At 40.2% G+C, this 26881-nt stretch overlaps 1 protein-coding gene across 2 annotated transcripts in view; it reads left to right on the top strand.

Moving 5' to 3' along the window:
* The first annotated feature begins 5138 nt into the window (after window positions 1-5138).
* PLD5 (phospholipase D family member 5) overlaps window positions 5139-26881 on the top strand; it is a 457751-nt gene continuing 436008 nt past the window's right edge. For both annotated transcript variants that reach the window (XM_073216684.1, XM_037022711.2), the window contains exon 1: window positions 5139-5607. In XM_073216684.1, the coding sequence (XP_073072785.1) occupies window positions 5419-5607 (189 nt within the window). In that variant the 5' untranslated portion in view covers window positions 5139-5418. The remainder of the gene's footprint in view (window positions 5608-26881) is intronic.

The raw sequence follows: 26881 nt of genomic DNA, 5'->3' as shown, positions 1-26881 counted from the left end.
ATGTTGTGTGTTTTGTTCTGTGCTCTTTTTAGGAGTGCTCCCATCTAGAGCAGTCCCTGTAGGATGCCCTATGGAGGTGGTTTGTGGGAAGCAAAATCCCTCAGCTTTTGCTTGTCTGGGAATTGTTTAATCCCGCCATCATATTTAAATGGTAGTCGTGCTGGATACAGTATCCTTGGTTCAAGGCCCTTCTGTTTCATTGCATTAAGTATATCATGCCATTCTCTTCTGGCCTGTAGGGTTTCTGTCGAGAAGTCTAATGTTAGCCTGATGGGTTTTCCTTTATAGGTGACCTTTTTCTCTCTAGCTGCCTTTAAAACTCTTTCCTTGTCCTTGATCCTTACCATTTTAATTACTATGTGTCTTGGTGTTGTCCTCCTTGGATCCTTTCTGTTGGGGGTTCTGTGTAATTCCATGGTCTGTTCGATTATTTCCTCCCCCAGTTTGGGGAAGTTTTTAGCAATTATTTCTTCAAAGAGACTTTCTATCCCTTTTCCTCTTTCTTCTTCTGTTACCCCTATAATACAAATATTATTCCTTTTGGTTTGGTCACATAGTTCTCTTAGTGTTGTTTCATTCCTGGAGATCCTTTTATGTCTCTCTATGTCAGCTTCTATATGTTCCTGCTCTCTGGCTTCTATTCCTTCAATGGCCTCTTGCATCTTATCCATTCTGCTTATAAATCCTTCCAGGGATGGTTTCACTTCTGTGATCTCCTTCCTGACATCTGTGATCTCCCTCCGGACTTCATCCCATTGCTCTTGCATTTTTCTCTGCATCTCATCCCATTGCTCTTGCATTTTTCTCTGCATCTCTGTCAGCATGTTCCTGATTTTTATTTTGAATTCTTTTTCAGGAGGACTGGTTAGGTCTGTCTCCTTCTCAGGTGTTGTCTCTGTGATCTTTGTCTGCCTGTAGGTTTGCCTTTTCATGGTGATAGAGATAGTTTGCAGACCTGGTACGAGTGACCGCTGGAAGAGCTTCCCTTCTTGTTGGTTTGTGGCCTTCCTCTCCTGGGAGAATAGCGACCTCTAGTGGCTTATGCTTGTCAGCTGTGCGCAGAGAGGGCTTCTGCTACCTGCCCGTTTGCTATGGAGTTTATCTCCGCTGTTGCCGTGGGCGTGGCCTGGCTGGGGCTGCTCCTCCAAAGTGGTGGAGCCCTGTTGGAGGGGGAGCGGCTGGGAGATTATTTTTCTTCATAAGGGGCCTCTGTGCTCCCTGTTGCCCAGGGGGTTAGAGTGCCCAGAGATCCCCAGATTCCCTGCCTCTGGTCTAAGTGTCCTGTCCTGCCCCTTTAAGACTTCCAAAAAGCACTCTGTAAATCAAAACAACAACAGCAACAATGAGAGAGTGAACAGAAAAAAAAAAAAAAAAAGGGAAAAACACCATTTTTTTTTTTTTTTTTCCCTCAGGCTTCTGTCCCAGGCACCCGCTCACTGGTCCTGCTGCCCTGCCTCCCTAGCACCGGGGTCCCTGTCCCTTTAAGGCTTCCAAAAAGCATCCGCCCACCAGTCCCACAGGGAAAAATGCGTGATATTCTTTGTCTTCAGGTGCCGTTCCCAGGCACCCGCTCACCGGTCCTGCTGCTCTGCCTCCCTAGCACCGGGGTCCCTGTCCCTTTAAGGCTTCCAAAAAGCACTCGCCTAAAAGAGAAAAAAAAAAAAAAAAGGGGGAAAAATGCGCGATTTCCTCCGTCCTCAGGCACTGGTCTCAGGCACCCGCCCACCGGTCCCACAGGGAAAAATGCGCGATATTCTTTGTCCTCAGGTGCCGGTCCCAGGCACCCGCTCACTGGTCCTGCTGCTCTGCCTCCCTAGCACCACGGTCCCTGTCCCTTTAAGGCTTCCAAAAAGGACTCGCCAAAAAGAGAAAAAAAAGGGGAAAAATGTGCGATTTCCTCCATCCTCAGGCGCCGGTCTCAGGCCCTTGCCCTCCGGTCCCACAGGGAAAAACACGGGATAGTCTTTGTCCTCAGGTGCCAGTCCCAGGCACCCGCTCACCAGTCCCGCCGCCCTGCCTCCCTAGCAACGGGGTCCCTGTCCCTTTAAGGCTTCCAAAAAGCACTCACCAAAAAAAAAAAAAAAAAACCGTTCCGGTTTCTTTCCACCCTCTGGGAGCCGGGGGGAGGGGCGCTCGGGTCCCGCCGGGCCGGGGCTTGTATCTTACCCCCTTCGCAAGCTGCTGGGTTCTTGCATGTGTGGATGTGGTCTGGATGTTGTCCTGTGTCCTCTGGTCTCTATTTTAGAAAGAGTTTTGTTTGTTATATTTTCATAGCTCTATGTGTTTTTGGGAGGAGATTTCCACTGCTCTAGTCATGCCGCCATCTTGGCTCTGCCTCTCAAGAGTTTTGATATACATTGAATTGAAATTCTCTGTCAAAACTTAACGAAGTGCACATATTCAGGGGGTAACTGTAGATTTTTAGCTAATAGTTTACAATAATTCAATTTTTTTTGTCCACAAAATTTTAGTTACACAGTTATTTGGAATGATCCTAAGTACACTGATAGTTTATGCTATTAAAATTGTTCTTTATGCATCTATAGTAGTGAAATAAATAATCAGACAATTCGTTAAGAGGATTGAAAGGGGGGTAGTTGCATGCATCTGTTACTGTGATGTTAACAAATTCCTCACATGTATATGTGTAATAATGAGATTGAAGCCTGCACAGCTCATGTTATCATTCCAAAGCTGGGAATACTATCAAGTTGTAACAGTAGGTCCAGGTGAGTATCAGACCCAGCCTGTGAGCTATTGGAAGATGCCCTGAGCATGTACCTTATTCCACAGGGATACCTTAGCTACATCAAATAAATTAGTATCTGTCTTAGAAAGAAGGCCTTTCTATTTTATATTTAACCCTGTTAACTCTAAGAACAAGCTTCCAGCCTCTAACCTTCTGGCTTTTTCCAACCACTTGAATCTGCCTTCTCGAAGCAGGTTATATACCTCACACTGTGGGAATGTATATTTTCCAACAGCACAAATTACTGTCTCATTTGGGAGCTATGATTTAGCATTTATTTTCCTGACATTTGATTATTTCTTAACATTTCCTATAAAATTATGTTATTTGTGGTTTCATTGGAGTTTACTTTTTAAGGTTGTAAATTCATTTACATCAGGGATTATGATTTCTCAGAATTTTTAATCCCCATGTTGCATATCAAACTCTAAGTACACATGGGAATTCAATACAAGTTTGTCAAGTTGAAATTCTGAGCTCAATTTAGAAAAGCCAAATTCTGTCTCTTTGCTAAGACATCCAAACACATAACCATGTTTTCTTTTTAGCATCTTATCCCCATTTGGGTCATTTTCTCCCATACATCTCCCTGAACTCACCCTCCACCTGTTACTTCCCTTGCACCTGTAGCTGTGTTACAATATTCACCTGTCTGCTTCTCTAACCCCACCGAAGTTTAAATACTTTTTAAACTTGTTCTGTTTTATTTATCTTGTGTCTCTATAGCCTAGCACACATCAGTTGTTAAAATGAATACTTTTGGAAAGAACAGGAGTGGCTTGAGCCTAATTAGAATAGAAATGTTACAAGGGGGAAATGGAAGATATTTAATGTGCCCGTCCATCCTTGTCTATCAATTTAATAGTTCTTATAACTTGAAACCAATCCATCAGGTTGACAAGTTGACAGGCACTCTCAGTTCATGACAGATTAACTAATTCTTCATCTATTATTTATACTCTGCCTACATCTTAAAAAGCCATTAGTAAAAAACAAAGACCAGAAAAATAACATCATTAAGACGAGGGCTTAGATAGAACTAGAACCATGTAACAGGAAGGGAGAAGGACATCACTGGCCTGGAAACCTAAGTCCCATGAAAGCTCTAGTAATTGAGTATGAAAATTAGCTCTGAGCTTTCTGGATTTCATTGCTAGGAACTGGCTGAGTATGCTACATCCTACCTTCTAGAGACACTGTGTACTGTATAGAATTCCGCTCTCAACAGTGGACTTGGATAAGCATTGGGATGGGACACCTCGGCTTGTAATTGTCAGGAATACAAGATCTAAGGAGTCAGTAAATTCTTCTTTAGCACAAGTGAACAAATGGGGGACATCAGAGTTGTCCAAACAGTTTTATGACATTTACGAATTCCATATTGTTGGTCAATCAGAATTCCTTGAGAGAACAAAAAGAAAAGAAAGCCAGGACCACCCCCAGGGTGGAATAAAAATATAGGAAAACACACAAAGTCCATTCTTTATGGGTGCCCAAAGGCAATAAATATGCATCATTCTCACACCACTTAATTTATGGTTTAGATTTCAGCTTTAAGAATCTAGGGATGAGTGAGAATCATAGGGTGGCTTATATTACTTAGATATTTCTTTACTGTTGAACTGGGCATACTTTATATTGGATACCATGATGCATAAGGGATTTTCTCAGTTAATCTTAGTGAAGTTTACACTATCAGGGTGATTTTAAAGTATTAATTCAGTTTGAGGCTGTTAGCAAGATGTCCAAATTAAGTCACAGTTTAAGCAATTGTCTGATGGATTCAATCCATCCACACTGAGTTAGGATAATTAAGATTTTTTTTCCTGCTAGAAGTTTTTAGTTGTCCTATGTGTTCAGCGATTTATTTCAACTACCGTCTTTATTTTTTTCTCAGTATAGACATTGGCTAAGTCTTTGTAACACAGACAGTTACATATGTTGATGTGATGGATCTGTCCAAAGCCCAACTTTCTGATTAAACAAACCATAGCAACTTGACAAACGATCAGGCAAAGCAGTATGACCAAGTCCTCTCGCTGGCTAGTCATCAACTGAGCTGACACTAGAACCTAGGTTTCTAACTCAGAAATGTCAGTGCCATCTGATGTGGCTCTCCTTGGGAAATAAAAGGGAGCGTCTGTGTCACAGGGTAAACTGTCACCGTCGTCGCACCCTCAGCTGAAAGTATGTGCAAGGCTCAAGACAACTCCCGTCCTGTGGCCAGCCTCTGGAGGGTACGGGGCGCCCTGCGCTCTGGGTCCGGGGGGCAGGAAGTTACCGCACTTCGGGCGCGGGGACGCCCAGACCGGGCGGGCCGGGGGCGGGGTCTCGGGGGAGGCGTCCCCGCGCTGGGCGAGCGGGGAGGAGCGCCGGACAGGCGCGCACTCCTGCGGTGGCGGCCGCGTCCCAGCCGGGGCGCGGCAGGCGCGGCGGGCGCGGGTGGCAGGCCGGGAGGCGGCTCCTCACTGCGCCACCCTGCGGCCCGGCCCCTCCCACCGCACCGCCGCCGCGCGCCCGGCCGTCCGGCCCCACTCGGCGCCGCCTGGAGCCGGCGAGCACAGCGCCCGCGCGAGGCACTTGTCCTCCGAGCAGGCCCCTCCGCCCGGCCCACCCGGCCTCCCGCGCCCTGCGAGCCCCCGCGCACCGCCGCGCCTGGTCATGTCAGCATGGACATCCGGCAGCACGAGTGGCTCTCGGCCTCCCCCCATGAGGGCTTCGAGCAGATGAGGCTCAAAAGCCGCCCCAAGGAGCCCTCGCCGAGCCTGACCCGAGTGGGCGCGAACTTCTACAGCAGCGTCAAGCAGCAGGACTACAGCGCCAGCGTCTGGCTCCGGAGGAAAGACAAGCTGGAGCACGTAAGAGCGGCTCGCCCCGGGGCCTCGGCCCACCCGGCCCGGCCCAGCTGCACGCGCGCCTCCCCCGAGCTGGCCCGAGCGTGCAGGGACCCCGCGGTGGCCCGACCCGGACACAAGGGCGTCCGCGCCCTGCGTCCCACCCGGGCGCCTCCCGCACTTTCCCGTCGCCAAGGACCGGAGAGCAGGGGAGGGGGGCGGGAGGGAGGCTCTTCCCGGGGCCGCCGGGCCCGCACCCCGACCTCCGCGCGGCGCCTCGCGGTAGGGCGGTTTGCACCGTCTCTCGGTGCCTGTGCGGGGCGCGCAAGAAGTGGGACGGCCGCAAGCGCGGCTCCGAGGAACCCGGCGTAGCACAGCAGTGGGCTTTAGAGGGGCGTTTAAGGGGCTCTTCTGGGCTCTTCGAGTCCCTCGAGAAACTACCAAATTGACGAATCCGTGAAGTTGTCGCCGCGCGACCCAGCCCGGGTCCGCGCGCACGCCGTCAGAGTTTTCTGCAGCGTTACCCTCTGGGATGAGCAGCTGCCGATCAGCTCTACTTGTGCCCAACTAGGCGGGGATTTGCGCGTTGCCAGGAGAGAGGCTAGAGCCGGAGCGGGACACCATGCACCCCGGGACCCGCCACTCTGGAGGGTGGGAGCTGCGGGCCGGACCTCCACCCACAGAGCGCGCGCTTCCCCGGAGTGTAATGGGCGTTGGGGCTGGGCCCCTAAAGCCTCCTCCGCTGGAAGGAAAAAGTCCCTCCAAAAAGGCATTTAGTGGATGCACAGTTTAAACCAAATGCTAAAATGAAACTCAGAGAATTATCTCGAGAATGCAGCCCACTAGCTAAGGAGAGGAAGCTGTTTCTTCCCGCGGAGCTGCATAATCCAAATTGAGTCTGTTAATGGAATGTGGAGATTTCCTTGTATTTGGGTCACATCGCATATTATGACAGGAAGATAAGAAGGAGAACTTCTGAAACACAAACACATCGCCTACTGCTGCACCCACCTGACACCCATCAGCCCCCCCATGCGCTTCCTTTCCTCCCGTGCTTTGCAGCAACTACCAGCTTCCCAGGGGAAAATGCTCAAGGAAGTATTTACCTCAAAATCTAAAAGGAAGGTCTATGCCTCTTCTCCGAGAGCCTGATTAAATCCCTGAAAGCTCGAGTTTAAAGCTTTGAGTTAGGGAATAGGTGTGTGTAAAGAACAATTTCCTATTAGCAAAAGGATGCCTCACATCCTTAAGACCAATAAAGTATAACTGAAGGAGATTGCCAGGAGGGCAAGTTGTTTGAAAGGCTGCAGTATCCACTTAATGCAAACTCCAGCATTTGGAGGAATGGGCGGTGATTAGTTTAAAGGGGGCCGATTGCATCTTCCTGTCATTTGGCTCTGGGCTCCTGATGTTATCTGATCTTAGTACCAGGGAGAATGGATTAGCCTTAGAATGGTGGTAGGATGTATCTCATTTCAGTTTCACTCCCAATGTGTGTTCCTTTGCATCTTGTGCTTTTAGCTGATGTTTCCTTTATTCTCTTACTGGAAACCAGTAGTAGTATGACAACCTTCTATGATTTTTGTCTCATTGAGTTCACAGAAGCTCACACCTTCTACTCACATGACTTCTCACTTTAGGTTTTTATTGAAAGTGCCTAGTCCCACCAGGGTGGGCCATGGCAGCCTCGCCTTTCTGGATGATAAAGGATGCTCAGCTCCTCCCGAGGGTTAAAGAGACCAAAGGAAGGAAGATCTGGTGGTATGAAAGCATGTGAGGATGGATACTTTTTTTTTTCTTCAGTCAGGTGATCCAAGAGAGCATTGCATTCATTAAAAAAAAAATCAGTCACCTCATTTGTTATTTAAATCGGTGTAGTATGCTTGTTTGCCTTCTCAAGTACACCACTAGACATATATGCTGTTCTGATATTTTCTTCTACACCTGCTTTCAATTAGGAAGGAGGCTTCTGATGAAATTTTTTGTGACATTGTCTTGCTCCTTTGAAGTATCTATATTTTAATGAAATAATACTTATGATAGTGCTATGAAAAAAGTTAAATGAGCATAAAAACGTCAATTTTATTTGAATTAAAGCTCTGGGTGTTTATAACATATGTGTTGTGTACACTATGATGTTTCAGGTAGTTTGATGTGATTTCTCATTAGATACTTGAAATTTTAAAGCCTGTAACAAATGTAACCTAGTATATGATTACCACACAAAGCATGAAAATTGACTTTATTATAGATGATATTTTGAACATATGTAGCATTTTCTGATTTACATGTTCCAGAGATTAGCATGAGCATGTCATGTGAAATTCAAAGGTGATATATGGTAACTAATGAAAAAACACTTCTTTGATCTGTCTGATCAATGGATGACCACCATGTTTTTAGGCTAAAAAAAATAATGATGATGAAGATCATATGCATAAAAACAGTTTACTGTTACTTTGCTGGTGCTTTAAAAGCCAGTCTAGTATTAAGGGCATAAATAAGTTACAGCTTCAAATGACAGATGTATTGAGTCATTGCAGTAAGGGAATTCCCTGAAATGAAATGTGGCAATGTGTGGACTCTGTCCAGAATTCAGAGGCATTGCTTAGTCAATAACAGGATGTAAAATGACAGCTAAAGAATATACTTCCACCCACTTAGCCGAAAGTGAGAATAATTTCTCTCTCCTTTTCTGGTTTAAAGGCTACAGGAATAATCCCCAGGTTGGACAAGAGAAAAGTGAGCTGAATTGGTCGAGGACTGGAATACTTTCAACCTATCTTTAAGTTTGATTCCTGTCATGGGTCGGTCGATACTTAACATGAACACCATTAAGAAATTCATGTATGTGAGGGAATTCTTCCATTCTTAAGTCATTATTAGAAGGTACAAGGAACTTGTGTTCTCGGCTTTGAAACTCTACTTGGAAATTCCAGGAGAAAGTAAAATTGCTGACCATACATAGAATGTTGTCTTACTGACTACAAACAGTGCTCTTGGTTCTTATTACTGTCTTGCTTCCTGTTCTGCTTCTGAAGGCACTGGGTTTGGGAAATAGTGGAAATCTTTTAGAGTACCCATTCAACGTTTTGACCACCCCAGAAAACAGCGTCCCCTTAGGCTGGCATCTTTGGTGGTATATGCCCAGTTTGCACTTTTTAATTTTTTTACAGAGTGGGAAAGTGGCAGAGGCTGCTTTGCTCAGTTGCCTGCTCTTATGCCAGTCATGTGTGTAGAAGTTTCCTGATGCCATTTATGGGTATGGGGATACCTTATTTTATCTCCTGCTTATTCAGTTAGATCTTGCCCAAGTGTGGTTAACAATAGGGTTCTGGGTAGAGACCACCTCTTATTAACTCGGTGATCTTAGGCAAAGGACTCAGTCACTATTTCATACATTCACATTCCTCCTTAAAGGGCTCACAGGTTTGCTGGGATGATTTAAAGGGACAAGTCACGTACAGACTGCAGTGACACACAGTCCCCTAATGGCAGGGGCACAACACCACAAAAGGGTCTTTTTACCTCCCGCTTCTCATCTGCGCAGGTTGGCAGATCCTTGGTCCATGTGGGCTGCTGTAACAGACCAGGTGGCTTCTAAACAACAGACATTGCTTTCTTACAGTTCTGAGGTTGGTCAGTCAAGATCACCATGCCAACAGATTCTGTGTCCCGTGAGGGCCACTTCCTGTCTCATTGAGAGCTGTCTTTTTGCTGCATCCCCTAAGGAGACTTCTCTCCTAAGGGCCCTGTCCTGCCCATGAAGGCTCTAGCTTCCTGGCCTAATCACCTCCCAGAGGCCCCATTTCCAACTGCCAGCATACCAGGGGCTGGGCCTCAACCTGTGAATTGTGGGTGAACACAAGCCTCCCGTCTACAGTAGCTGTGGAGTTCCCTTGTCTCAGTCACTGGCCTGAGGGAAGCTCCGTCTGGATAAATGTTCTCATGAACGTCAAGCAGCTAAAGGGAAGCTGGCAAATCATGTTATGTCTCTCAGTGCCTCCACCCAGAAGTGATACATCCATTTGAGTCCTGTTTATTGGCCAAAGAAAGTTTCATGGCCCAGGCTTGCTTCAGAGGAGATGAGGCAAAGGGATGCAACTCAGAAGGAAGAGGAGGAGGACATCTGTGAGCAGTTCCTGAGGACCATCCCAACACATAAAGCACTTAGCACAGTGTGTGGCCTTTATGTGTTCAAGACACAGTACCTATATGGTAATTGCTCTGTAAGTGTGGCCTTGGAGTCTGGGTGCCTACACCCCACCCCGAGAGCTGCCAGCCATCCCATTTGAGAGCCATCCTGCACCCAGAGTGGATGGGCATTTTTTCCAGCAAGGCCAGCTCACCATCTGGGCCTGGTAGGCTGCCTCTTTGCCTGGCTTCCAGTCTGTCCTCTGGGGGCCTGGCTCTGCCCTGGGCTGGTGGACCCTTGTGTGCACCCTGCCCAGCCATTCTGAGTCTGCCTCTGCTAGCAGAGACCAGCTCCTCGCCCCATCCCCAGCCCCTGCTTTCCTTCCCAGCTCTGTGCTGGTGGAATTAACTCAAACTATGTTTCATTTATCTGTGTGATGGCTCAGAAAGCCTATTTACAGTTGAAAGAGAAGGAAGAATAGATAATTTCTAAAGAGTAAAGAACAGACTCTTTAATGTTCACACTTGTAGTGAGCCTTAGTTTCTTGCTCAGGGTAGTTAAATGCCTCACTTAAAAAGAAAAAAATTGTCTCCTAAGCATGAATTAGCACCTGTTTAAATAGAGCTTATGTTACCGGTGAATAGTAGAAATGCCAAGTGCATCCTGGAATAAATTATTCACTTGATGAGCAAAGAACTAATGGATTGTAGCAAACGTGGTCACCATGATCTAGACTCATATTATGTAAAGCCGTTTGTGTCCCACAGAGCAGATTTGTGAACGTTTATATCCCACAAAACAGATCAGTAGTAGATCAATAGTAGAAAAATGCCAAGTGCATCCTGGAATAAATTATTCACTTGATGAGCAAAGAACTAATGGATTGTAGCAAACGTGGTCACCATGATCTAGACTCATATTATGTAAAGCTGTTTGTGTCCCACAGAGCAGATTTGTGAACGTTTATATCCCACAAAACAGATCAGTAAAGCACCAAAGACAGAGTTCAACCTAAGGAAGTGAATCTTTAAAATGTTCCATTGGAAATCAAACAGACAAGCAGGAAATATCCTCTTCTATGTTTATGTGTTATTGGCTAGACTGGATGATTCTAGTCTGACAAGTGTTTAAAAACATTAGTTACCAGGATTATTTCCTGTGATTTTAAACTAGGCCCAGGAAGGATTCTCTGCCTCTCTAACTCACTGGTCAAGAAATGGAAGTTGAGATGTCTCTTGAGTGTGTTCTAATGGATCTTAGTGTGTGCATTACCATATCGGTCTCCACTGTAGGTAGCATACATTAATTCCACTAATGGACTTCTCTTACTGTGGGTTGACATTTCAGTTTGTTTTTGAAGAAACTTTGACTTCTTTGAACTCTGTTGGGTGTGGCTTATTGACTTATTTCAGTATAATCATAGTCTATGATGTATCATATGTAATATATTTGAGAAGCTCAAAACTATTGGACTTAAGATTTCCTTTCCTCCCCTCTTCTATATAACAGCCATGTACTAATTTCTGGCTAGTCTTTCTAGGAGTTTTCACTGCTCTTTACAGACTGCTGTACATATCTCGGGTTTATACCTGTATAACAGATTCCAGTTCTTATATTTTAGCATCAAAGATCAAGAAATCTGATGAATCTTCTGAACTTCTGGGACAAGGCAGTAGCTGTAATAAGTTATATTTTCATACTGAATTGATTGGTAGATGGCATAGTTAGGCAGAGGGAGAGTTTTGGGAAAGATAATCCAGAAATATTTCTTGCAGTGTATATACTACGGACATTTAAAATGAAGAAATTGCCTGTGATTCATACTTTCACAGACTGCACAGAACAGTTCAGAATACAACATAAATTGTGAGGTACATTGAAATGCCAAATGGTGGTTGTCAAGAGACCTTTTTACCAAAAAGTACATTTTTATTTTTATCAGAAATAGAGAAAATGAGCCCAGTTTCTAAAATCACAAATTAAGCTCTTAAGCAGGACTAATGGAGAACAATAAAGAACTTGGCAGAGTGCGCCAGGTAGGTTTAGCTACAATGGAAAATCTCACTGTTGCCTAATATATGAGGTGGGTCCAAGCTGAACTACCTTACTCGGTATCAAGACTGGGTATCAGAGCCATCAGGTGATAATATGGTTCTTTATTCTCTAAAGTAGACTGTGAGCTTTGTCACTATATTGTTTTCTCTGAGTTGAGCTATTATTGTGCTCCTGCCAATAAGCTTTTAGGTCTCATTCTGCAATAACATAAGGAGTTGAGAAGATGAGATTCATTGAAATAAAAGCACTAATTGGCAAACTCATCATCAACAGATATTGATGGAGAGTGTCTTCTATGCAAAAGACATTTTGTTAGGAGATTATGAGGACTTTGATGTAAAAATCATTTATGTCCCATATACTCTGTTCCAAATGGTGGGGGATATACAAAGACTAGAGCAGAGCCCCTCTCTCAAAATGTTTACAGTTTTATAATTACAAATATAATATGATTACAGTGTGATGAATAATACAGAAAAACACAAAATAGCGTAAGAACACTGTCTTCAAAAGACTTGCTTAAACAAAGTACAGTTAGAAAAATAAGTAATGCATCCTGTCTTATGTAGTAGTAATGTATTATAACAAAGTTGACTTTATTCCAGTAATGCAAAGTGGATATAAAATTTGAAAAGCAATTAGTGTAACTTATCACATTAACAGAAGGAAAGAGTAGACCCATATGATTATTTCAAAAGAAGAAGAAAAAGCATTTGTTGAAATTCTATACCCACGCATGATAACATTCTCAACAAACTAGAAATAAAAGAAAACTTTATTATTCTAATAGAGGATTTCTTTAAAAGGAATCACATATTGTCATGAAATGTTGAAAAATTACTGCATGGATTGTGAAACAGAGATGTCATCTGTCATTTGTGTTTGACATTGTACAGGAGGTCATATCCAATGCAAGAAGGCAAGAAAAGGAAATAAAAATATAGTAATTGAAAAGGAAGTAGTAAAATTACTGGGAGAAGACATGAGCATGTACATTTGAAAATCCAAAATAAACTACAGATCTATTTAGTGAATTAATATCACTGGATTTACCACAGCCACTGGAGGCAGGCAATAGGAAAAACTAATTCTACAATAAAACTAAAAACCTTTTTCCTTTACATTAGCACAAAAATATTAAATACTTAAGGAGACTGGCAAGACCTTTTTAAAATTCTCCAGATCTATAGAGTAGATACAATTCCAATTAAGTCCCAACAGGTATGCTTGGTGTGTTTGTGTGTGTGTTAAGCTAATTCTAAAATTTGCATGAAAGTGCAAAGGGCCATGAATAGCCAAGAAAATCTTGATGAATAGGAACAAAATTAGCAAACTGCTTCCAGATATCAAAATTTATAAAATTAGATGAATTAAAGCAGTGTGGTGCAAGAATAAATGGATCAATTAACAGGATAGAGAGTGTGACAGAAAGTATATAGGATAAGTGTGTACTTTATTATTGACAGGTACTTGATTTATGTCAAAAGTGGCATGCACAGAAATGTAGTGGGCAAGAGATGGTCTCTTAAAAAATGGGGCTAAGTTAGTTGTATATCTGTATTAAAAAAATGGATCTTGATTTCTCTTTCACACCATACCTCAAAATCATTTTAATGTGGATTATAGATTAATTTAGAAATTGAAACAGCGAGGCTCCCAGAAAATATAATAAAAAAAAGTCTTCATCAACTTGATCTAGCAAAAAAAGAATTCTTACGCAGTTTTAATAATCCCAATCTATTATTAGTAGTAGACTGGGCTACATTAAAATCAAGTAATTTTGTCTATAAAAGATTCCGTTAAGAGAGTGCTAAGGTAAATTACAAAGCCAGATATATTTCTAACATACATTGTATGACAAAGAGTTTTTATCCAAAAAATATAAAAAGCATGTACAAATCAATAATAAAAACAGACAATCCAAAAGAAAAGTTATCAAGACATTTGAACAAGAAATTCAGAAGGATATATCCAAATAGCTATCAAATCTATGAGAAGTTGCTTGATTTCATCTGTCATCAACAGTTAAAACAAAATTGTACACCATTATATAACTACCACAATGGCTGAAATAACATGATTGACAACAAGTGTTGTTGAAAATAAGGAACATCTGTAACTCTCATAACTTGTTGTAGGACTATAATAAATAGAACCACTATGGAAAACTGCATGCATTTACTAATTTGAACATATGTATATCTTATGACTAAGCAATTTAAATTCCAAGTATATATCAAATAAATGTGTGCACCAAATGAATGTTTATTGAAGCATTATTTTAGTAGTCTCCAATAGGATGCCTGCCTCCCTCATACCCAGTATAGTTGAATATCCTATATTCCTGTATCTTATATTCTAATAGCCAATATAGTTGAATAACAATGCATTCTAATTACTCATACAACATAATACATTAAGCAATGAAAAGAAACTATATACTTATAGGTCTCTATGCAATAATGTGGCTGATTCAGATACAGTAAGAAGTGAAAGAAGACAGATGTATACTGTATTCCATTTATGTGAAGAAACAGGCGAAGCTATATTATGGATATAGAAATTAGAATTATTGATTACTTTTGAGGGTGAAATGGGAACTAGGGAGGCTTCTGGGGTGCTGATAGTGTCTCCTTTTTTAGGAAGTGGTTATTGAGGAACATTTATTGAACTATACACTGAAGAGTTGCACACTTTATGTATATTATATTCAATGACAATTTATTTTAAAAAAAAGAAAAATGTATATAGTGCCCTTCTCCTTGCTTGCTGCTGATTTCTGGCTATACCTCCTCAGACTCTGTGCCTCTCCCATCCTGCTTTCTTGAGCCTTGGGCTGTGATGCTCTTTGTCACTGCTCTGTTCCTGTGAGTGGCTTCTTGTCTCTCCACATCATCACCAGCTGCTTTGGGCAGCCTTCCAGGCCATTCATTGTCCATACCATGCTGTATTCTGATGGTGTGTTTATTTACCTTCCCACTGCCTATTCACTTTTTAATAAATTCCTGTGGAGCTCTTTCAGGAGCAATTGTTCAGCACATTGTAACCTTCTGGGTTGAGGAGCCTAGGAAGAAGAGCTCTTGGTAGGACTGGTCTGAATCACGGCTTTTGAGTGGAATTTGGGCAGCAAATAGCCTGCTTGGAAGACCAGTGGGTTAACAAGTATGAAGAGAGAACGGTGTTTATTTACAGGGAGGAATGTTGGATGTGAAACATCCACAAAGGTAGGATAGGACCAGACCTGGAAGCTTGAAGATTGAACAATAAGCCTTAGGGATTGGGGTTTATTCTGTAAGCAAGGGAAAGTATTTGAATAGGCACTTTATTTAGCAAGTTCAGGTTTGAGAAAATCTGCTGGTGGCATGCAGTGTTGAGGAACTAGTACCTGAAATTGGGGAGATCAGTGTCAAGTCTCTTAGTGGTAGAGATGGTATGTAACAAAAGGGTGTAGTAGATGTAGAAAAATTGAGGAGGGACAGATGCAAGAAGTACTGTGAAATAAGCATTCATGGGACTTGGTGCCTGATTGGATGTGAGGAGTCTGAGAATGCTCATCCATTCAGCAAACATGTATTGGGTGCCATTGGGTGTCTCTGCAGTTGTTGGCATGATGGATACAAGGGTGAGCAAGGAAAATACCAAAAACTCCTTGAGAGTTGGATTTATGCCTTATTCATCTTTGTATCTTGGATCCCAGCCATTTGATTATCTTAATCCTTATTATCAATGTTATTATAATCATAAATGAGCAAACATTCCTATTTCTTCTCTCTATAAGGAACTAAGCCTCAGGGTTGGAAAGATTCAAATGTACATGATTGGGCCTCTGACTTCAGATTGCTTATGGTCTAGTCCTTCAGAGCTCACCTTTAATGTCACCTCTAAAGCTAAAGCCTGGTTAGGTTCCACGCCCACGTGGTGCCATGACATCTTGGGCAGGCATTTGTTACGCTCTTAACATACTCCTTAACATACCGTTCTTCTAATTGCCTGATTATTTGTCTTTTTCCCTCAATGGAATGTGTGAGGACAATAACAGTGTCTTATTCATAACAATGTACCTTTAATGCCCAACACAGTACCTGGGAGACATCCAAGACATCCAGTGTTTGTTGACTTGACCATTGGAAGAGTGAAGAGGTGAATGTATGAATGTACTAAGAGAGGCAGGACTTAATATACAAGAGTGAAAGAACAAGGTGGCATATGCTACTTGCTAGGTAAGTGCTATAGACATTAAATGCAACAAGAATTCGGGGGAAAGAACCATCAGAAACTCCATGAGGAACTACTGAAAAGGGTTATAGTCAGCGTGAAATGGAGATCACAGATGAGGCTGCATCTAAACCAAGTGCAGGTTGAGATTCCATCTATTTTTTTTTTAACACCTGGGAAATAGGGGTTTCATGGCCACTATAGTGACCTATTCCAATACCTAATGCTATTGTCTACAGTGATTTTTTTTGTTTTAACTTTTATATATCTCAGTTTTAGAGTGAGAACATAAACTTTTTAATTTTCCCCAAGTACTTTGGTTTGGATTTGTTGCCTAAATCTGCCAGTTCATTATTTAGCCTTCAGCCTGCTCTGGCAGAGTGCGCTTGATCAGAGATGGTAAGACAGTGCAGCCGGGAATGTGTCAGAACTGCCAAAATCCCCTCAAAGAACTCCTGGTCTTGATCATTAAGGAATTCTACGATGATTAACTGACTTGTCTGTTTCCAAACCTTTTTAATTCCCTAAGATACTGCTTTAAATCCATGACAAGTGCACACATTGCTTAAAACCTGTCCTAGAAGATTCCTAATACATCTTAAAAAAAAAAACTTATTTTAGAATAACTTTGGATTTACAAAAACATTGCGAAGAGAGTAGAAGCATTTCCTGTATGTTCCTCACCCACTTTCAGTTTCCCTTAAATCCCAAACTCCAGACTTTATTAGAATTTCACCATTTTCAAATTAGTGTCCTTTTTCTATCCCAGGATCTAATCCAAGATAATGCATTGCATTTCATTGTCATGCATCCTTAGTCAGTCTTGATCTGTGACAGTATCTTACCCTTTCCTTGTTTTCATGACTTTGACATTTTTTTTCCAGCTTTATTGAAGTATGATTGATTTCTAAAATTTTAAGATATTTGATGTGAATATTGTGATCATTTGATATATGTACACATTGTGAAAGGATTACCACCCTCAAGTTAGTGAAAATATCCATCTCATATATTTATCTTTTTCTTTGTGTGAGAACATTTGAGTTCTATTCTCTTAGCAAATTTCAGTTATGTAACACAGTGTTATCAACAACTATAGTCACCATGTTCACCGTAGATTTTCTTCATCTTACAGCTGAAAGACTATACCCTTTACCAATCTCCCTGTTTCCCCAAGCCCACCACCCCTGGCCACTGCTTTTCTACATTCTGTTTTTATGAGTTTGGATTTTTTTTTAAAGTGATACATTGGAGTATTTATTTTTCTCTATCTGGCTTTTTCACCTAGTCTAATGCCCTCCAGGTCCATCCACGTAATAGCAAATGGCAAGATTTCCTTTGTTCTCATGGCTCTGTAATATTCATATGTATCTATATATGTATGTCACATCTTCTTTATATATTGATTCACTGATGGAAACTTAGGTTGTTTCTATGTCTTGGCTGTTGAGAATGATGCTGCAGTGAACATGGGAGGGCAGGCTTCTCTCTGAGATCCTGTCTTCATTTCCTGTGGATAGACAACCAGAATTGTGATTGCTGGACATTTGGTACTTCTATTTTAATTTCTTGAGGACCCTCCATACTGTCCATGGTGGCGGCACTAATTCACATCCCCACCAACAGAGCATAGGGTTCCCTTTCCTTCACATCTTTGCTAATACTTGTTTCATGTCCTTTTCATGATGGCCATTCCAGCAAGTGTGAGGTAACATCTCATTGTGGCTTTGAGTTCATTTCCTTCATGATCAATGATGTTAGCACCTTTTCATGTACCTGTTGGCCATCTGTATGTCCTCCTTGGAAAAATGTCTGTTCATTTTCTCATTTTTTAATCAGATTTTTTTGCAATTGATTTGTATGAATTTTTTATATAGTGTGGATATAAACCCCTATTGAATATATGATTTGCAAATACATTCTCTCATGGAGTAAGTTGCCTTTTCATTTTGTTGATGGTGTCCTTTACTGTGTTTTTTTTAGTTTAATATAATCCCATGTGTTTATCATTGCTTTGATTTCATTTGCTTTTGGTGTCAATTCCTAAAAGCATTGCCAAGACAGACATCAAGGACTTACTCCTCTATTCTTCTAGGAGTGTGTTTTGGTCTTAGGTCTTCAATTTAAGTCTTTAATCTACTTTGAGTTGACTTTTATAATAGGTGCAAGATAAGGGTCCAGTGAAATTTGTCCAGTTTTGTGTGTAACTCTCCAGTTTTCCCAGCATCATTCATTGTGGATACTATCCTTTCCCATTGTGTATTCTTGACTACTTTGTTGCAGATTAATTGACCATATATGCATGGGTTTATTTCTGGGCTTTCTATTCTGTCCTACCAATTTCTATGTCTGTTTTTCTGCCAATACTCTACTATTTTGTTCACTATAGCTTTGTAATAGTTTGAAGTCAGGAAGTGTGATGCCTCCAGCATTGTTCTTTTTCAAGATTGCTTTGGCTATTAGGGGTCTTTTGTGTTCCCATACAAATTTTAGGATAATTTGTTCTACTTCTGTGAAAAATACAAAAAATCAAAATGGAATTTTGATAGGGATTGCATTGAATTTGTAGTTTGCTTTGGATTCTATGGGCATTGTAGCAACATTAATTCCTTCAATCCTTGAGCATAGAATATCTTTCCATTTACTGGTGTCTTCAGTTTCTTTTAGTGTTCAGTACAAATCTTTTACCTCTGGTTAAATATTATCCTGGGTATTTCATTTTTTTTCTTTCAATTGCAAATGGGTTTTTTTCTTAAATTCTCTTTCTGATAGTTTTTGTTAGTGTACAAAAGTGGAACTTATTTTTGTATATAGATTTTGTATCATTAAAATTTACTGAATTTGTTTATTATTCCTAACAATATTTTGGTGGAATATTTAGGGTTTTCTGTGTATATCATGTCATCAAGAAATAGAGGCAGTTTTACTTCTTCCTTTCTGATTTGGGTATGCCTTTTATTTCTTTTATTCCCTAATTTTCTTTGGCTAGGATTTCCAATATTGTGTTGAATAGAAGTGGGGAGAGTGGGCATCTTTTTCCTGTTCCTGATCTTAGAGGAAAAGTGTTCAGGTTTTCACCATTGGGTATGACATTACTGTATTCTTGTCATATATAGCCTTGGTTATGTTGAGATAGTTTTGAGAGTTCTTATCATGACTGGATGTTGAATTTTATTAGATGATTTTTCTGTATCTATTGAGATGAACATACGATTTTTATCCTTAGTTTTGTTAATGTGGTGTATCATATTAATTTGTAGGTGTTAAACCAGCCTTGCATCTCTGGAATAAATCACACTTGATCACGGTATTTGATCATTTTAATGTATTGCTGAATTCAGTTTGCTAATATTTTGTTGAGGATTTTTGCATCAATGTTCATCAGGGATATTTGCCTATAACTTTTGTTTCTTGTAGTTTCCTTGTCTGGTTTTCATGCTATGGTAATGCTGGTTCATAAACTGAGTCTTGAAATGTCCCTGCCTCTTCTATTGTTTGGAAGAGTTTCAGAGGATTGGCATTAATTGTTCTTTAAATGTTTGGTAGAATTCACCAGTGAAGCTATCTTGTATGGGACTATTTTTGTTGGAAGGTTTTCAATTACTGATTCAGTCTTCTTACTAATAATCAGTCTGTCCAGGTTTCTATTTGTTCATTAGTCAGTCTTCGCAGGTTGAATGTTTCTTGGAATTTATCCATTTCTTATATGTTGTCCAGTTTGTTGGTATAGATATCCACATCTTTTTGAAATTTTGTGTTACTCCATTTCACTTTTACAAAAGACCTATATTTGTGCCCATTTTTGCTAAACAACAAAAAAAAATTTTCAAAGAGTATTTTCTCCTTAAAAAAAAAGGAAAAAAGAAAAAATAGTGTTCAGTGTTTGTTTTGCAGTGAGCCATTGTAGAGGCAGTGTGCACCCCAAGCAGCAAGACTGGACCTGCCAAGCAACCTCCCCATGAATTATACACATAGTCTGATCATCAAGTTGCCATAGCTTTGAACTGTGTCTGTGAGCATCTGTGCTTTATCTCAATTTATTTTTTATATCTGTTAGCAAGATGTATCCTAAGGTATCAGAAAAGACTTAGGTTTTTTTTTTTTTTTTTTTTTGGTGTAGTGACACTCAAAAGTTTTTTCACATAAACTAATGCTAATTGCTCCTTCACTTTATACCATTTTGACTTAGGAAAGTTTTCATAGGCACACTCTACTTTTGAATATTGGGGGAAAATGGTACATAATTGTTCATACTGGTCTCTTATGATCCTTTGTACTTTTTGGTGTCATTGTAGTGTCTCCTTTTTCTCTACTTGAACTCTTTCTTGTTTCTCAATGTAGGCATTTATCACTGTGAACTTCTCTCTTAAAACTGCTTTTGCCTCATTCTGTAAGTTTTGGTATGTTATATTTCTATCTTCCTTTGTCTCAAGATATTTTTTATTTCTCTTTTTATTTCTTTTTTTGACCCATTGATTGTTCATTAGCATCTTGTTTTCATCCCCTGATATTTGTGAATTTTCATATTCTTCTTGTAATTGATTTCTAGCCATACCATTATTGTTGGAAAAGGTATTGATATGTTATCAATTTCCCTAAACATACGAAGACTTTTCTTGTGGCTTAACATACGATCTTTCCTAGAGAATGTTCCATGTGTGCTTGAGAAGAATGTATTTGCTGCTGATGGATGGAATGTTCTATAAATATCTTCTAAGTTCTTCTGGTCTAATGTGTAGTTTAAGTCCAATGTTTCCTTATTGATTTTCCATTTGGATGATCTATCCATTTTGAAAGTGGAGTATTAATGTTCCCTGCTGTTATTGTATTGTGATCTGTTTCTCCCTTCAGGTTATATTTGTTCCCTTTGTTAATATTTGATTTATATACTCAGATGCTTTTATGTTGCGTACCTGAATATTTACAAATATTATATCCTTTTGTTGGATTGACCCATTTATTGTGTAATGCCTTTCTTTGCCTCTTATTACAGTCTTTGTCTTAAAGTCTATTTTGTCTGGTATATTGCTACCCCAGCTTTCATTGGGTCTCCCTTTGCATGGAATATCATTTTCCCTTCCTTCACTTTCAGTTTGCATGTGTCCTTAAAACTGAAGTGAGTTTCTTGTAGGCAGCATACCTTGTGTTTTGAATCCATTCAACCATCATGTCTTTGGTTGGAGAAGTTGGTCCATTTATATTTAATTATTGATAGGTATAGACTTACTATTGCCATTTCTTAATTGTTTTCTGGCTGTTTTTTAATTCTTTTGTTCTCTCTTATGCTCTCTTCCTTTGTGATTAATGATTTTCTGTAATGGTATACTGAAATTCTTTGTTTATATTTTGTGTATCTACTATAGGTTTTTGCTTTGTGGTTACCATGAGGCTTATATAAAGCATATTATATCCATAACAATCTATTTCAACCTAACGACTTAGATTTGAACTGCATACTAGAGCTCTATATTTTTACTCTGTTCCCTCATTCTTTATGTTTTTGATGCCACAATTTTTCCTTGTGTAGCTATTTAGATATTATTATAGTTATAGTTATTTTTACTATTTTTGTCTTTTCTTACCTTCATACTGGATTTGTAAGTGATTTACCCACTACCATTTCAACACTAGAGTATTCTCATTTTAAGAAAAGTTTAACCTTTACTGGTGAGTTTTATGCTTCTATATGTTTTCCTGTTTTTAGTGTCCTTTCATTTCAGTTTGAAGAAGTCCCTTTAACACTTCTTGTATGGCTGTTCTAGTAGTTATGAACTTCTTTAGCTTTTGCTTGTCTGGAAAACTATCTCTGTTTCATTTCTGAAGGATAGCTTTGCAGGGTTGGTTGGCAGTTTCTTCCTTTAAACACTTTAAATGTGTTATGCCACTCTCTTCTGGCCTGCATACTTTCTGCTGCAAAGTCTGCCGTTAATCTTATGGGTGTTTTCTTTTACATAACAAGTTGTTTTCTTTTGGTGCTTTTAAGTTCTTTCCTTGTCTTTAATTTTTGACAATTTGTTTATAATGTGTTTCAGTGTGGGTCTTTTTGGATTTATCTTTTTGGAACCCTATAGGCTAACTGGATCTGGACAACTGTTTCTTTCCCAAGATTAGGGACATTTTTAGTCATTACTTATATGAATAAGCTTTCTGTCCTTTCCTCTCTCTCTTCTCCTTCTGGGACCCTCAATATGAATATTAATCTACTTGATGGTATCCTATAAGTCCCTTAAACTATCTTTGGTCTTTTTCATTTATTTTCTTTTTGCTCCTCTGATTGATTGAATTCTACTGCCCTGTCTTTGTGTTTACTTACTCTTTGTTCTACTTGCTCTCATCTATCGTTGATGCCCTCTACTGAATTTTTTCAGTTCACTTATTGTATTCTTTTGCTCTGTGGTTTCTGTTTCGTTTTTTTCTTATATATTCTCTTACTTGAAATCTCACTTTGTTCATACATTGTTCTCCTGATCTCAGTGAGCATCTCAGTGACCAATACTTTGCACTCTCTGTCAGGTACATCATTTATCTCCATTTCATTAAGGTCTATTCCTGGAGTTTTAGCTTGTCCTTTTGTTTGGAATATATCCCTCTGTTTCTTCGTTTTTCTTGACTCTGTGTAGGATTGTGCCAGCTTTCCCATCTTGAAGGAGTGGTTTCATGTATGAGATGATCCTTATCATTCAACCCTGCCCTTGTTTTTAGTTGTCTCTCAAACGTTTGTGACTGTCCAAGCTACCTCCTTTGTTCTTAGTGGCTCAGAGTAGCTGAGGATGTGCCAAGACCTGTCAGTGTCCAAAAAGGGAGGAACTCAGTCAGTCCCTAAATGCAGGCTGACTGGAAGCCAGATCCTCATCTATCAACTTTTAAAGTAGGCAAATAGACCTCTCTGGGAAAGACTTGGAGATGGGCTTTTCTGTTAGATGGGCTGTCTCTGTGTTGAGCTTTGGGGAGATAGCTTGTTAAAAACTGTATTTTTGTCTGCTACAGTCCTGTGAAACCTGTGAACTCAAGCCTTCCTGGCCACTGGAGCCAAGCAGCCAGGAGTTCATCTGCTGGAAAGCAGCCACAAAAGTCAGGTGTTTACACAAACTCTTTTCAGGGAGACATCAGCAATCTGGAGTGGGGCCAAGGAGGAATACAAAGATGGTGCCTCCAAGACTCTTAGGTTTCCAGAAATGATTGCAGTAAGACCCTAGATATATGTTAAATTAGAAGCCTGCCCTTCAGGCTGTAGCTTTTAATATATGTAAGTTAACCTCTTTCAGGGAAAAACTGGGAGATAGGCCTTTCTATCTGCTATGTATACTCTGAGCCTTGGGGGAATAGTCATGGTGATTCCTCATGAACCCCTTAAGAACTGTTTCTTTGTTTACTGTGTGTCTTATGGGTTTTATGGATGCGAGCCCTGTTGACTTTCAAAGCTAGGTGTTTTGGGGTCCCATCTCTCAGGTGGAGTTCTTGAAAGTTGTGGTGCTCTATACTGGGTCCCTACTCTTTGCTCCTCAGGTTGTAGCTGGGAGTTGGGACTTCCCTCCTGACTGTATGGTGCCGTGCCAGGGGTGGGGTTTATGATAAGAGTGTGTCTCAGCCTTTCCTACCATTTGAATGTGGGTTTTATCTCATTTGCCTGATATGTAGTAATAATTCATCTAGTTTCTGGGTTTCTTTTAAAGGAAATAGTTCCATGAGTAGCTATAGATTTGGTATGTCCCTGGAGATTAGAGGTGACTTCAGGAGCCTCATATGTCACTATCTGGGACCAGAATCCATGACCTTTACAGTTTAAGGAGTACTACTTAGATATTTTGTAGATTGTCCCTCATTTTGTGTTTCTCTGATTTTTTTTTTCATTTTCAGACTAATTATAGGTTTTTGGAAAGACTATCACAGAGGAGAAGGTGAGATTTGGTCAAAATAGTGTTTGCCAGGTTTCTCTCCACTTTACAGTTATTGTTCTTCCCTTTCCACAGACTATTTTTTTAAGTAAGACATTAAGTACTAAATCCCCATACTCAACAACTCCTGAACTGGGGAGTAGCTGCATTTATTATTTGGCATTTTTCTCTAAGGAAAATGTATTGTTGTACAATCACTTTATGTCAGTAGATCTCTTGGATATTTATTTCATACTGAGGGTGTAAATTATATGTTATTTGTTCCTTAAATTGTTCCCACCCTAGGTATTAGGAACACTTTCAGATTTCACCCGTATTCCTTGGAAATGCCTTCATCATTTTATTTTTTTGAACATTTCTTTACCTTCTGGTATTGCAGAATGCTCCAGGCTCACCTGGCACTTTTTCTGCCCCTCCCTAATATATTCTTAAAGATATTTTTTTTCATACAAATATTTAAAAAGGAGATATTTCATTTTTCAGCCCCAACTGAGTCTACTCTCAAAAGGCTCCAGTAAGAGAAATGCTTAGTGTCATATATCCAGTGGAAGTTCAATACACATATTTTTACAAAGATGAACACCTTCATCTGAACTTTTATAAAATTCCTGAAATATCCTTAATTATAACCCATAACCCCAGCCTATGAGCTCTCATTCAGGTAATGAAAAGAAGTCTTCTACTAAACAAATGACAACACATGCTGAGGTGCAGGATTTTATATCACATCCTATTATAATGTGTGCATATGTGTGTATATAAATACTCTCTTTTCTTTTTCTCCAGTATCCATGGTCTGTTGTCTGAGAATCGGTTTCTGCCCTAGGGCATTAATAACTCTCTTCATATCCCCTGGTATTATTTTCCAATGCCTTTTTTCATGCTTAGAATACTTGGCCTCTGCATGGGGTTGGGGGGGGGAGAGTCTGTTCACCGTCACGTCAACCAGCATGGCTCTTCTTTTCGGAGCTAAGATACTACCCTCTGATATTTTAAATCCCCTTTGAAAACTAACTTGGAAACTTTTCAACACCAGCCCATTCATACTAAGAAAATATCTTGAAGAAGAATGAAGAAAAGGTGGGTGAAAAGAGGAAGAAATATAGTGAGATGGGCATTGAAATCATTGGAACATGTAGGGAGGGAGACACAACTTGGGGTGACATTTCAGGAGTGGGAAAGGGTAAGGAGTGTCTCCCACCTCTCACTTCAGGATGTTTCCTCCCCCTCTAGTCAGCCTACATACCTGTGCTGCTCCCAAACATCTACCAAGGAATTCCAGCTTCTTTGTTCTTCCAACTTGCTAGTTACACCATGAATGTAGGTGTATTGGGTGCTGGTTCATAAGGATACCCTTGCACACCGAAAGATTAATGTAATTACATTATGGCTGTAGCTTTTCACACACAAGGAAATATTTTTAAAAATGGAATAATGGCCAGACAACAGTTCCCAGGACTTTTCTGTAAGTGGCTTGTAAAAGGCATGCTTTATTCTTATTCTGTCTATTTTTTTAAGCAAAAACAAAGATAAATTGGGAGCCCATATCCTTTGAGTGTAAAAAAGGAAGAAAGAAAAGTGGATGCCCAGGGGTCATGTGAGCATGTGCAGTAAATCTCCTGATGCCTGGTATTAATACTTACGGAGCATGTGGGGAGGCAGTCACAAGAGGCAGGCCTTTTCCCTCTGTAACTTTTATATAGTTGCCTTTCTTATTGTATTAGGATAATTGCTTCCTATTTGGATACATCACTTAACCTGATTTTGTACTGGGTTTAGACTAACTAACGTAATTGGTATTGAGATCAAGGAAAGTAACTCAGTATGCTTGGGTAAAATGTGAATGTTAGGGTATTCAGGCAAAAAAGTTTGTAGATAGAGATGAACTAAAAGGGATGGAGAAGATAGTCACCTTCATTGGTCCTTCACCTCCTTCCTGTCTTTAAATGGTGGAAGGGTAGAATGTGCTTGTGGAGGCCACAGAACATGGTGAAAAGCTTGCTGATATGGCAACTTTTAAAGGGTCTCTGAGTTTCTGATACAGTTGTATCAGTACGCTTATGATACAGCTTCATTTTCATTTGCTCATATAATAAAAGGTTTGTAAGAATGAACATTTATTTCTTTGGCTTCATGCTATTGGTGACAAACTTTGAATATGATTACTATCAACAATAAAAAAATAGATTTAAAATTCTTTATTGATAAAACTACTTAAAAGAAAAATTAAGTGTCTTTCGTGGAGAGAGAATAATGACACCTTATATCCATTCATTAAATTTAATTACCACCAAAATAAGTGACCAGTACCTAGCCTACCATGTATTCTGGATCTCTTGCTTGCATGTTTCACACTACAGCACAAGAAGATAAACAGGCTCTAGAATAAAATTGTAGGGTGTCTGTGCTGTTAATACTGAAAGATAGTTCCCTTTTGGTATGAGCAGGGTCGGTTTCTAGTTAAATTTAACATTGTGTTGTTTTAGCCAAAGGACTTGTTTGTAGGAGAAGGAAATTTAATATAATCTGTGCCAGATGTAATTCCAAGATTAGCTGTCCAGTCTGAAGAGGATACCAGTTGGATGGGTTTATCATTGCATCAACATCTGTTTTAGCTTGGGGTAGTTATCAGTGTGGCATAGAAAAACCAAATGAATGATTTAAAATCTAATTTACTGCCACCCATCTCTATAGCAAAAGGACTACCATTCTAACATGGAAGGGTCTTCCTCATGCAGCACCTTCCTAAAGAGAGGTGAGGGTTCCAGGAAAGCTGTGTTGAAATTAGAGGCCAGGTGGCCAGCTAGCCTTGCTCACTTTGTACAATCCCCACAATTCAGATTTACATCCCAGAAGTTTCTAGATTACTACTTTAAATTGAACTTAAGGGTCGCTTGTAAAAACTTTAGACCAAAGTCAGACAGAGAAAGGCAGATACCATGCTATTTCATTTATATGTGGAATCTGAAAAACCCAAACAGACAAAAAAGAAATAGAC

The sequence above is a fragment of the Manis javanica genome, chromosome 11 (assembly GCF_040802235.1).
Source record: "Manis javanica isolate MJ-LG chromosome 11, MJ_LKY, whole genome shotgun sequence".
In the NCBI taxonomy this organism is placed as follows: domain Eukaryota; kingdom Metazoa; phylum Chordata; class Mammalia; order Pholidota; family Manidae; genus Manis; species Manis javanica.
This window is presented reverse-complemented; position numbering and strand designations above follow the sequence as displayed.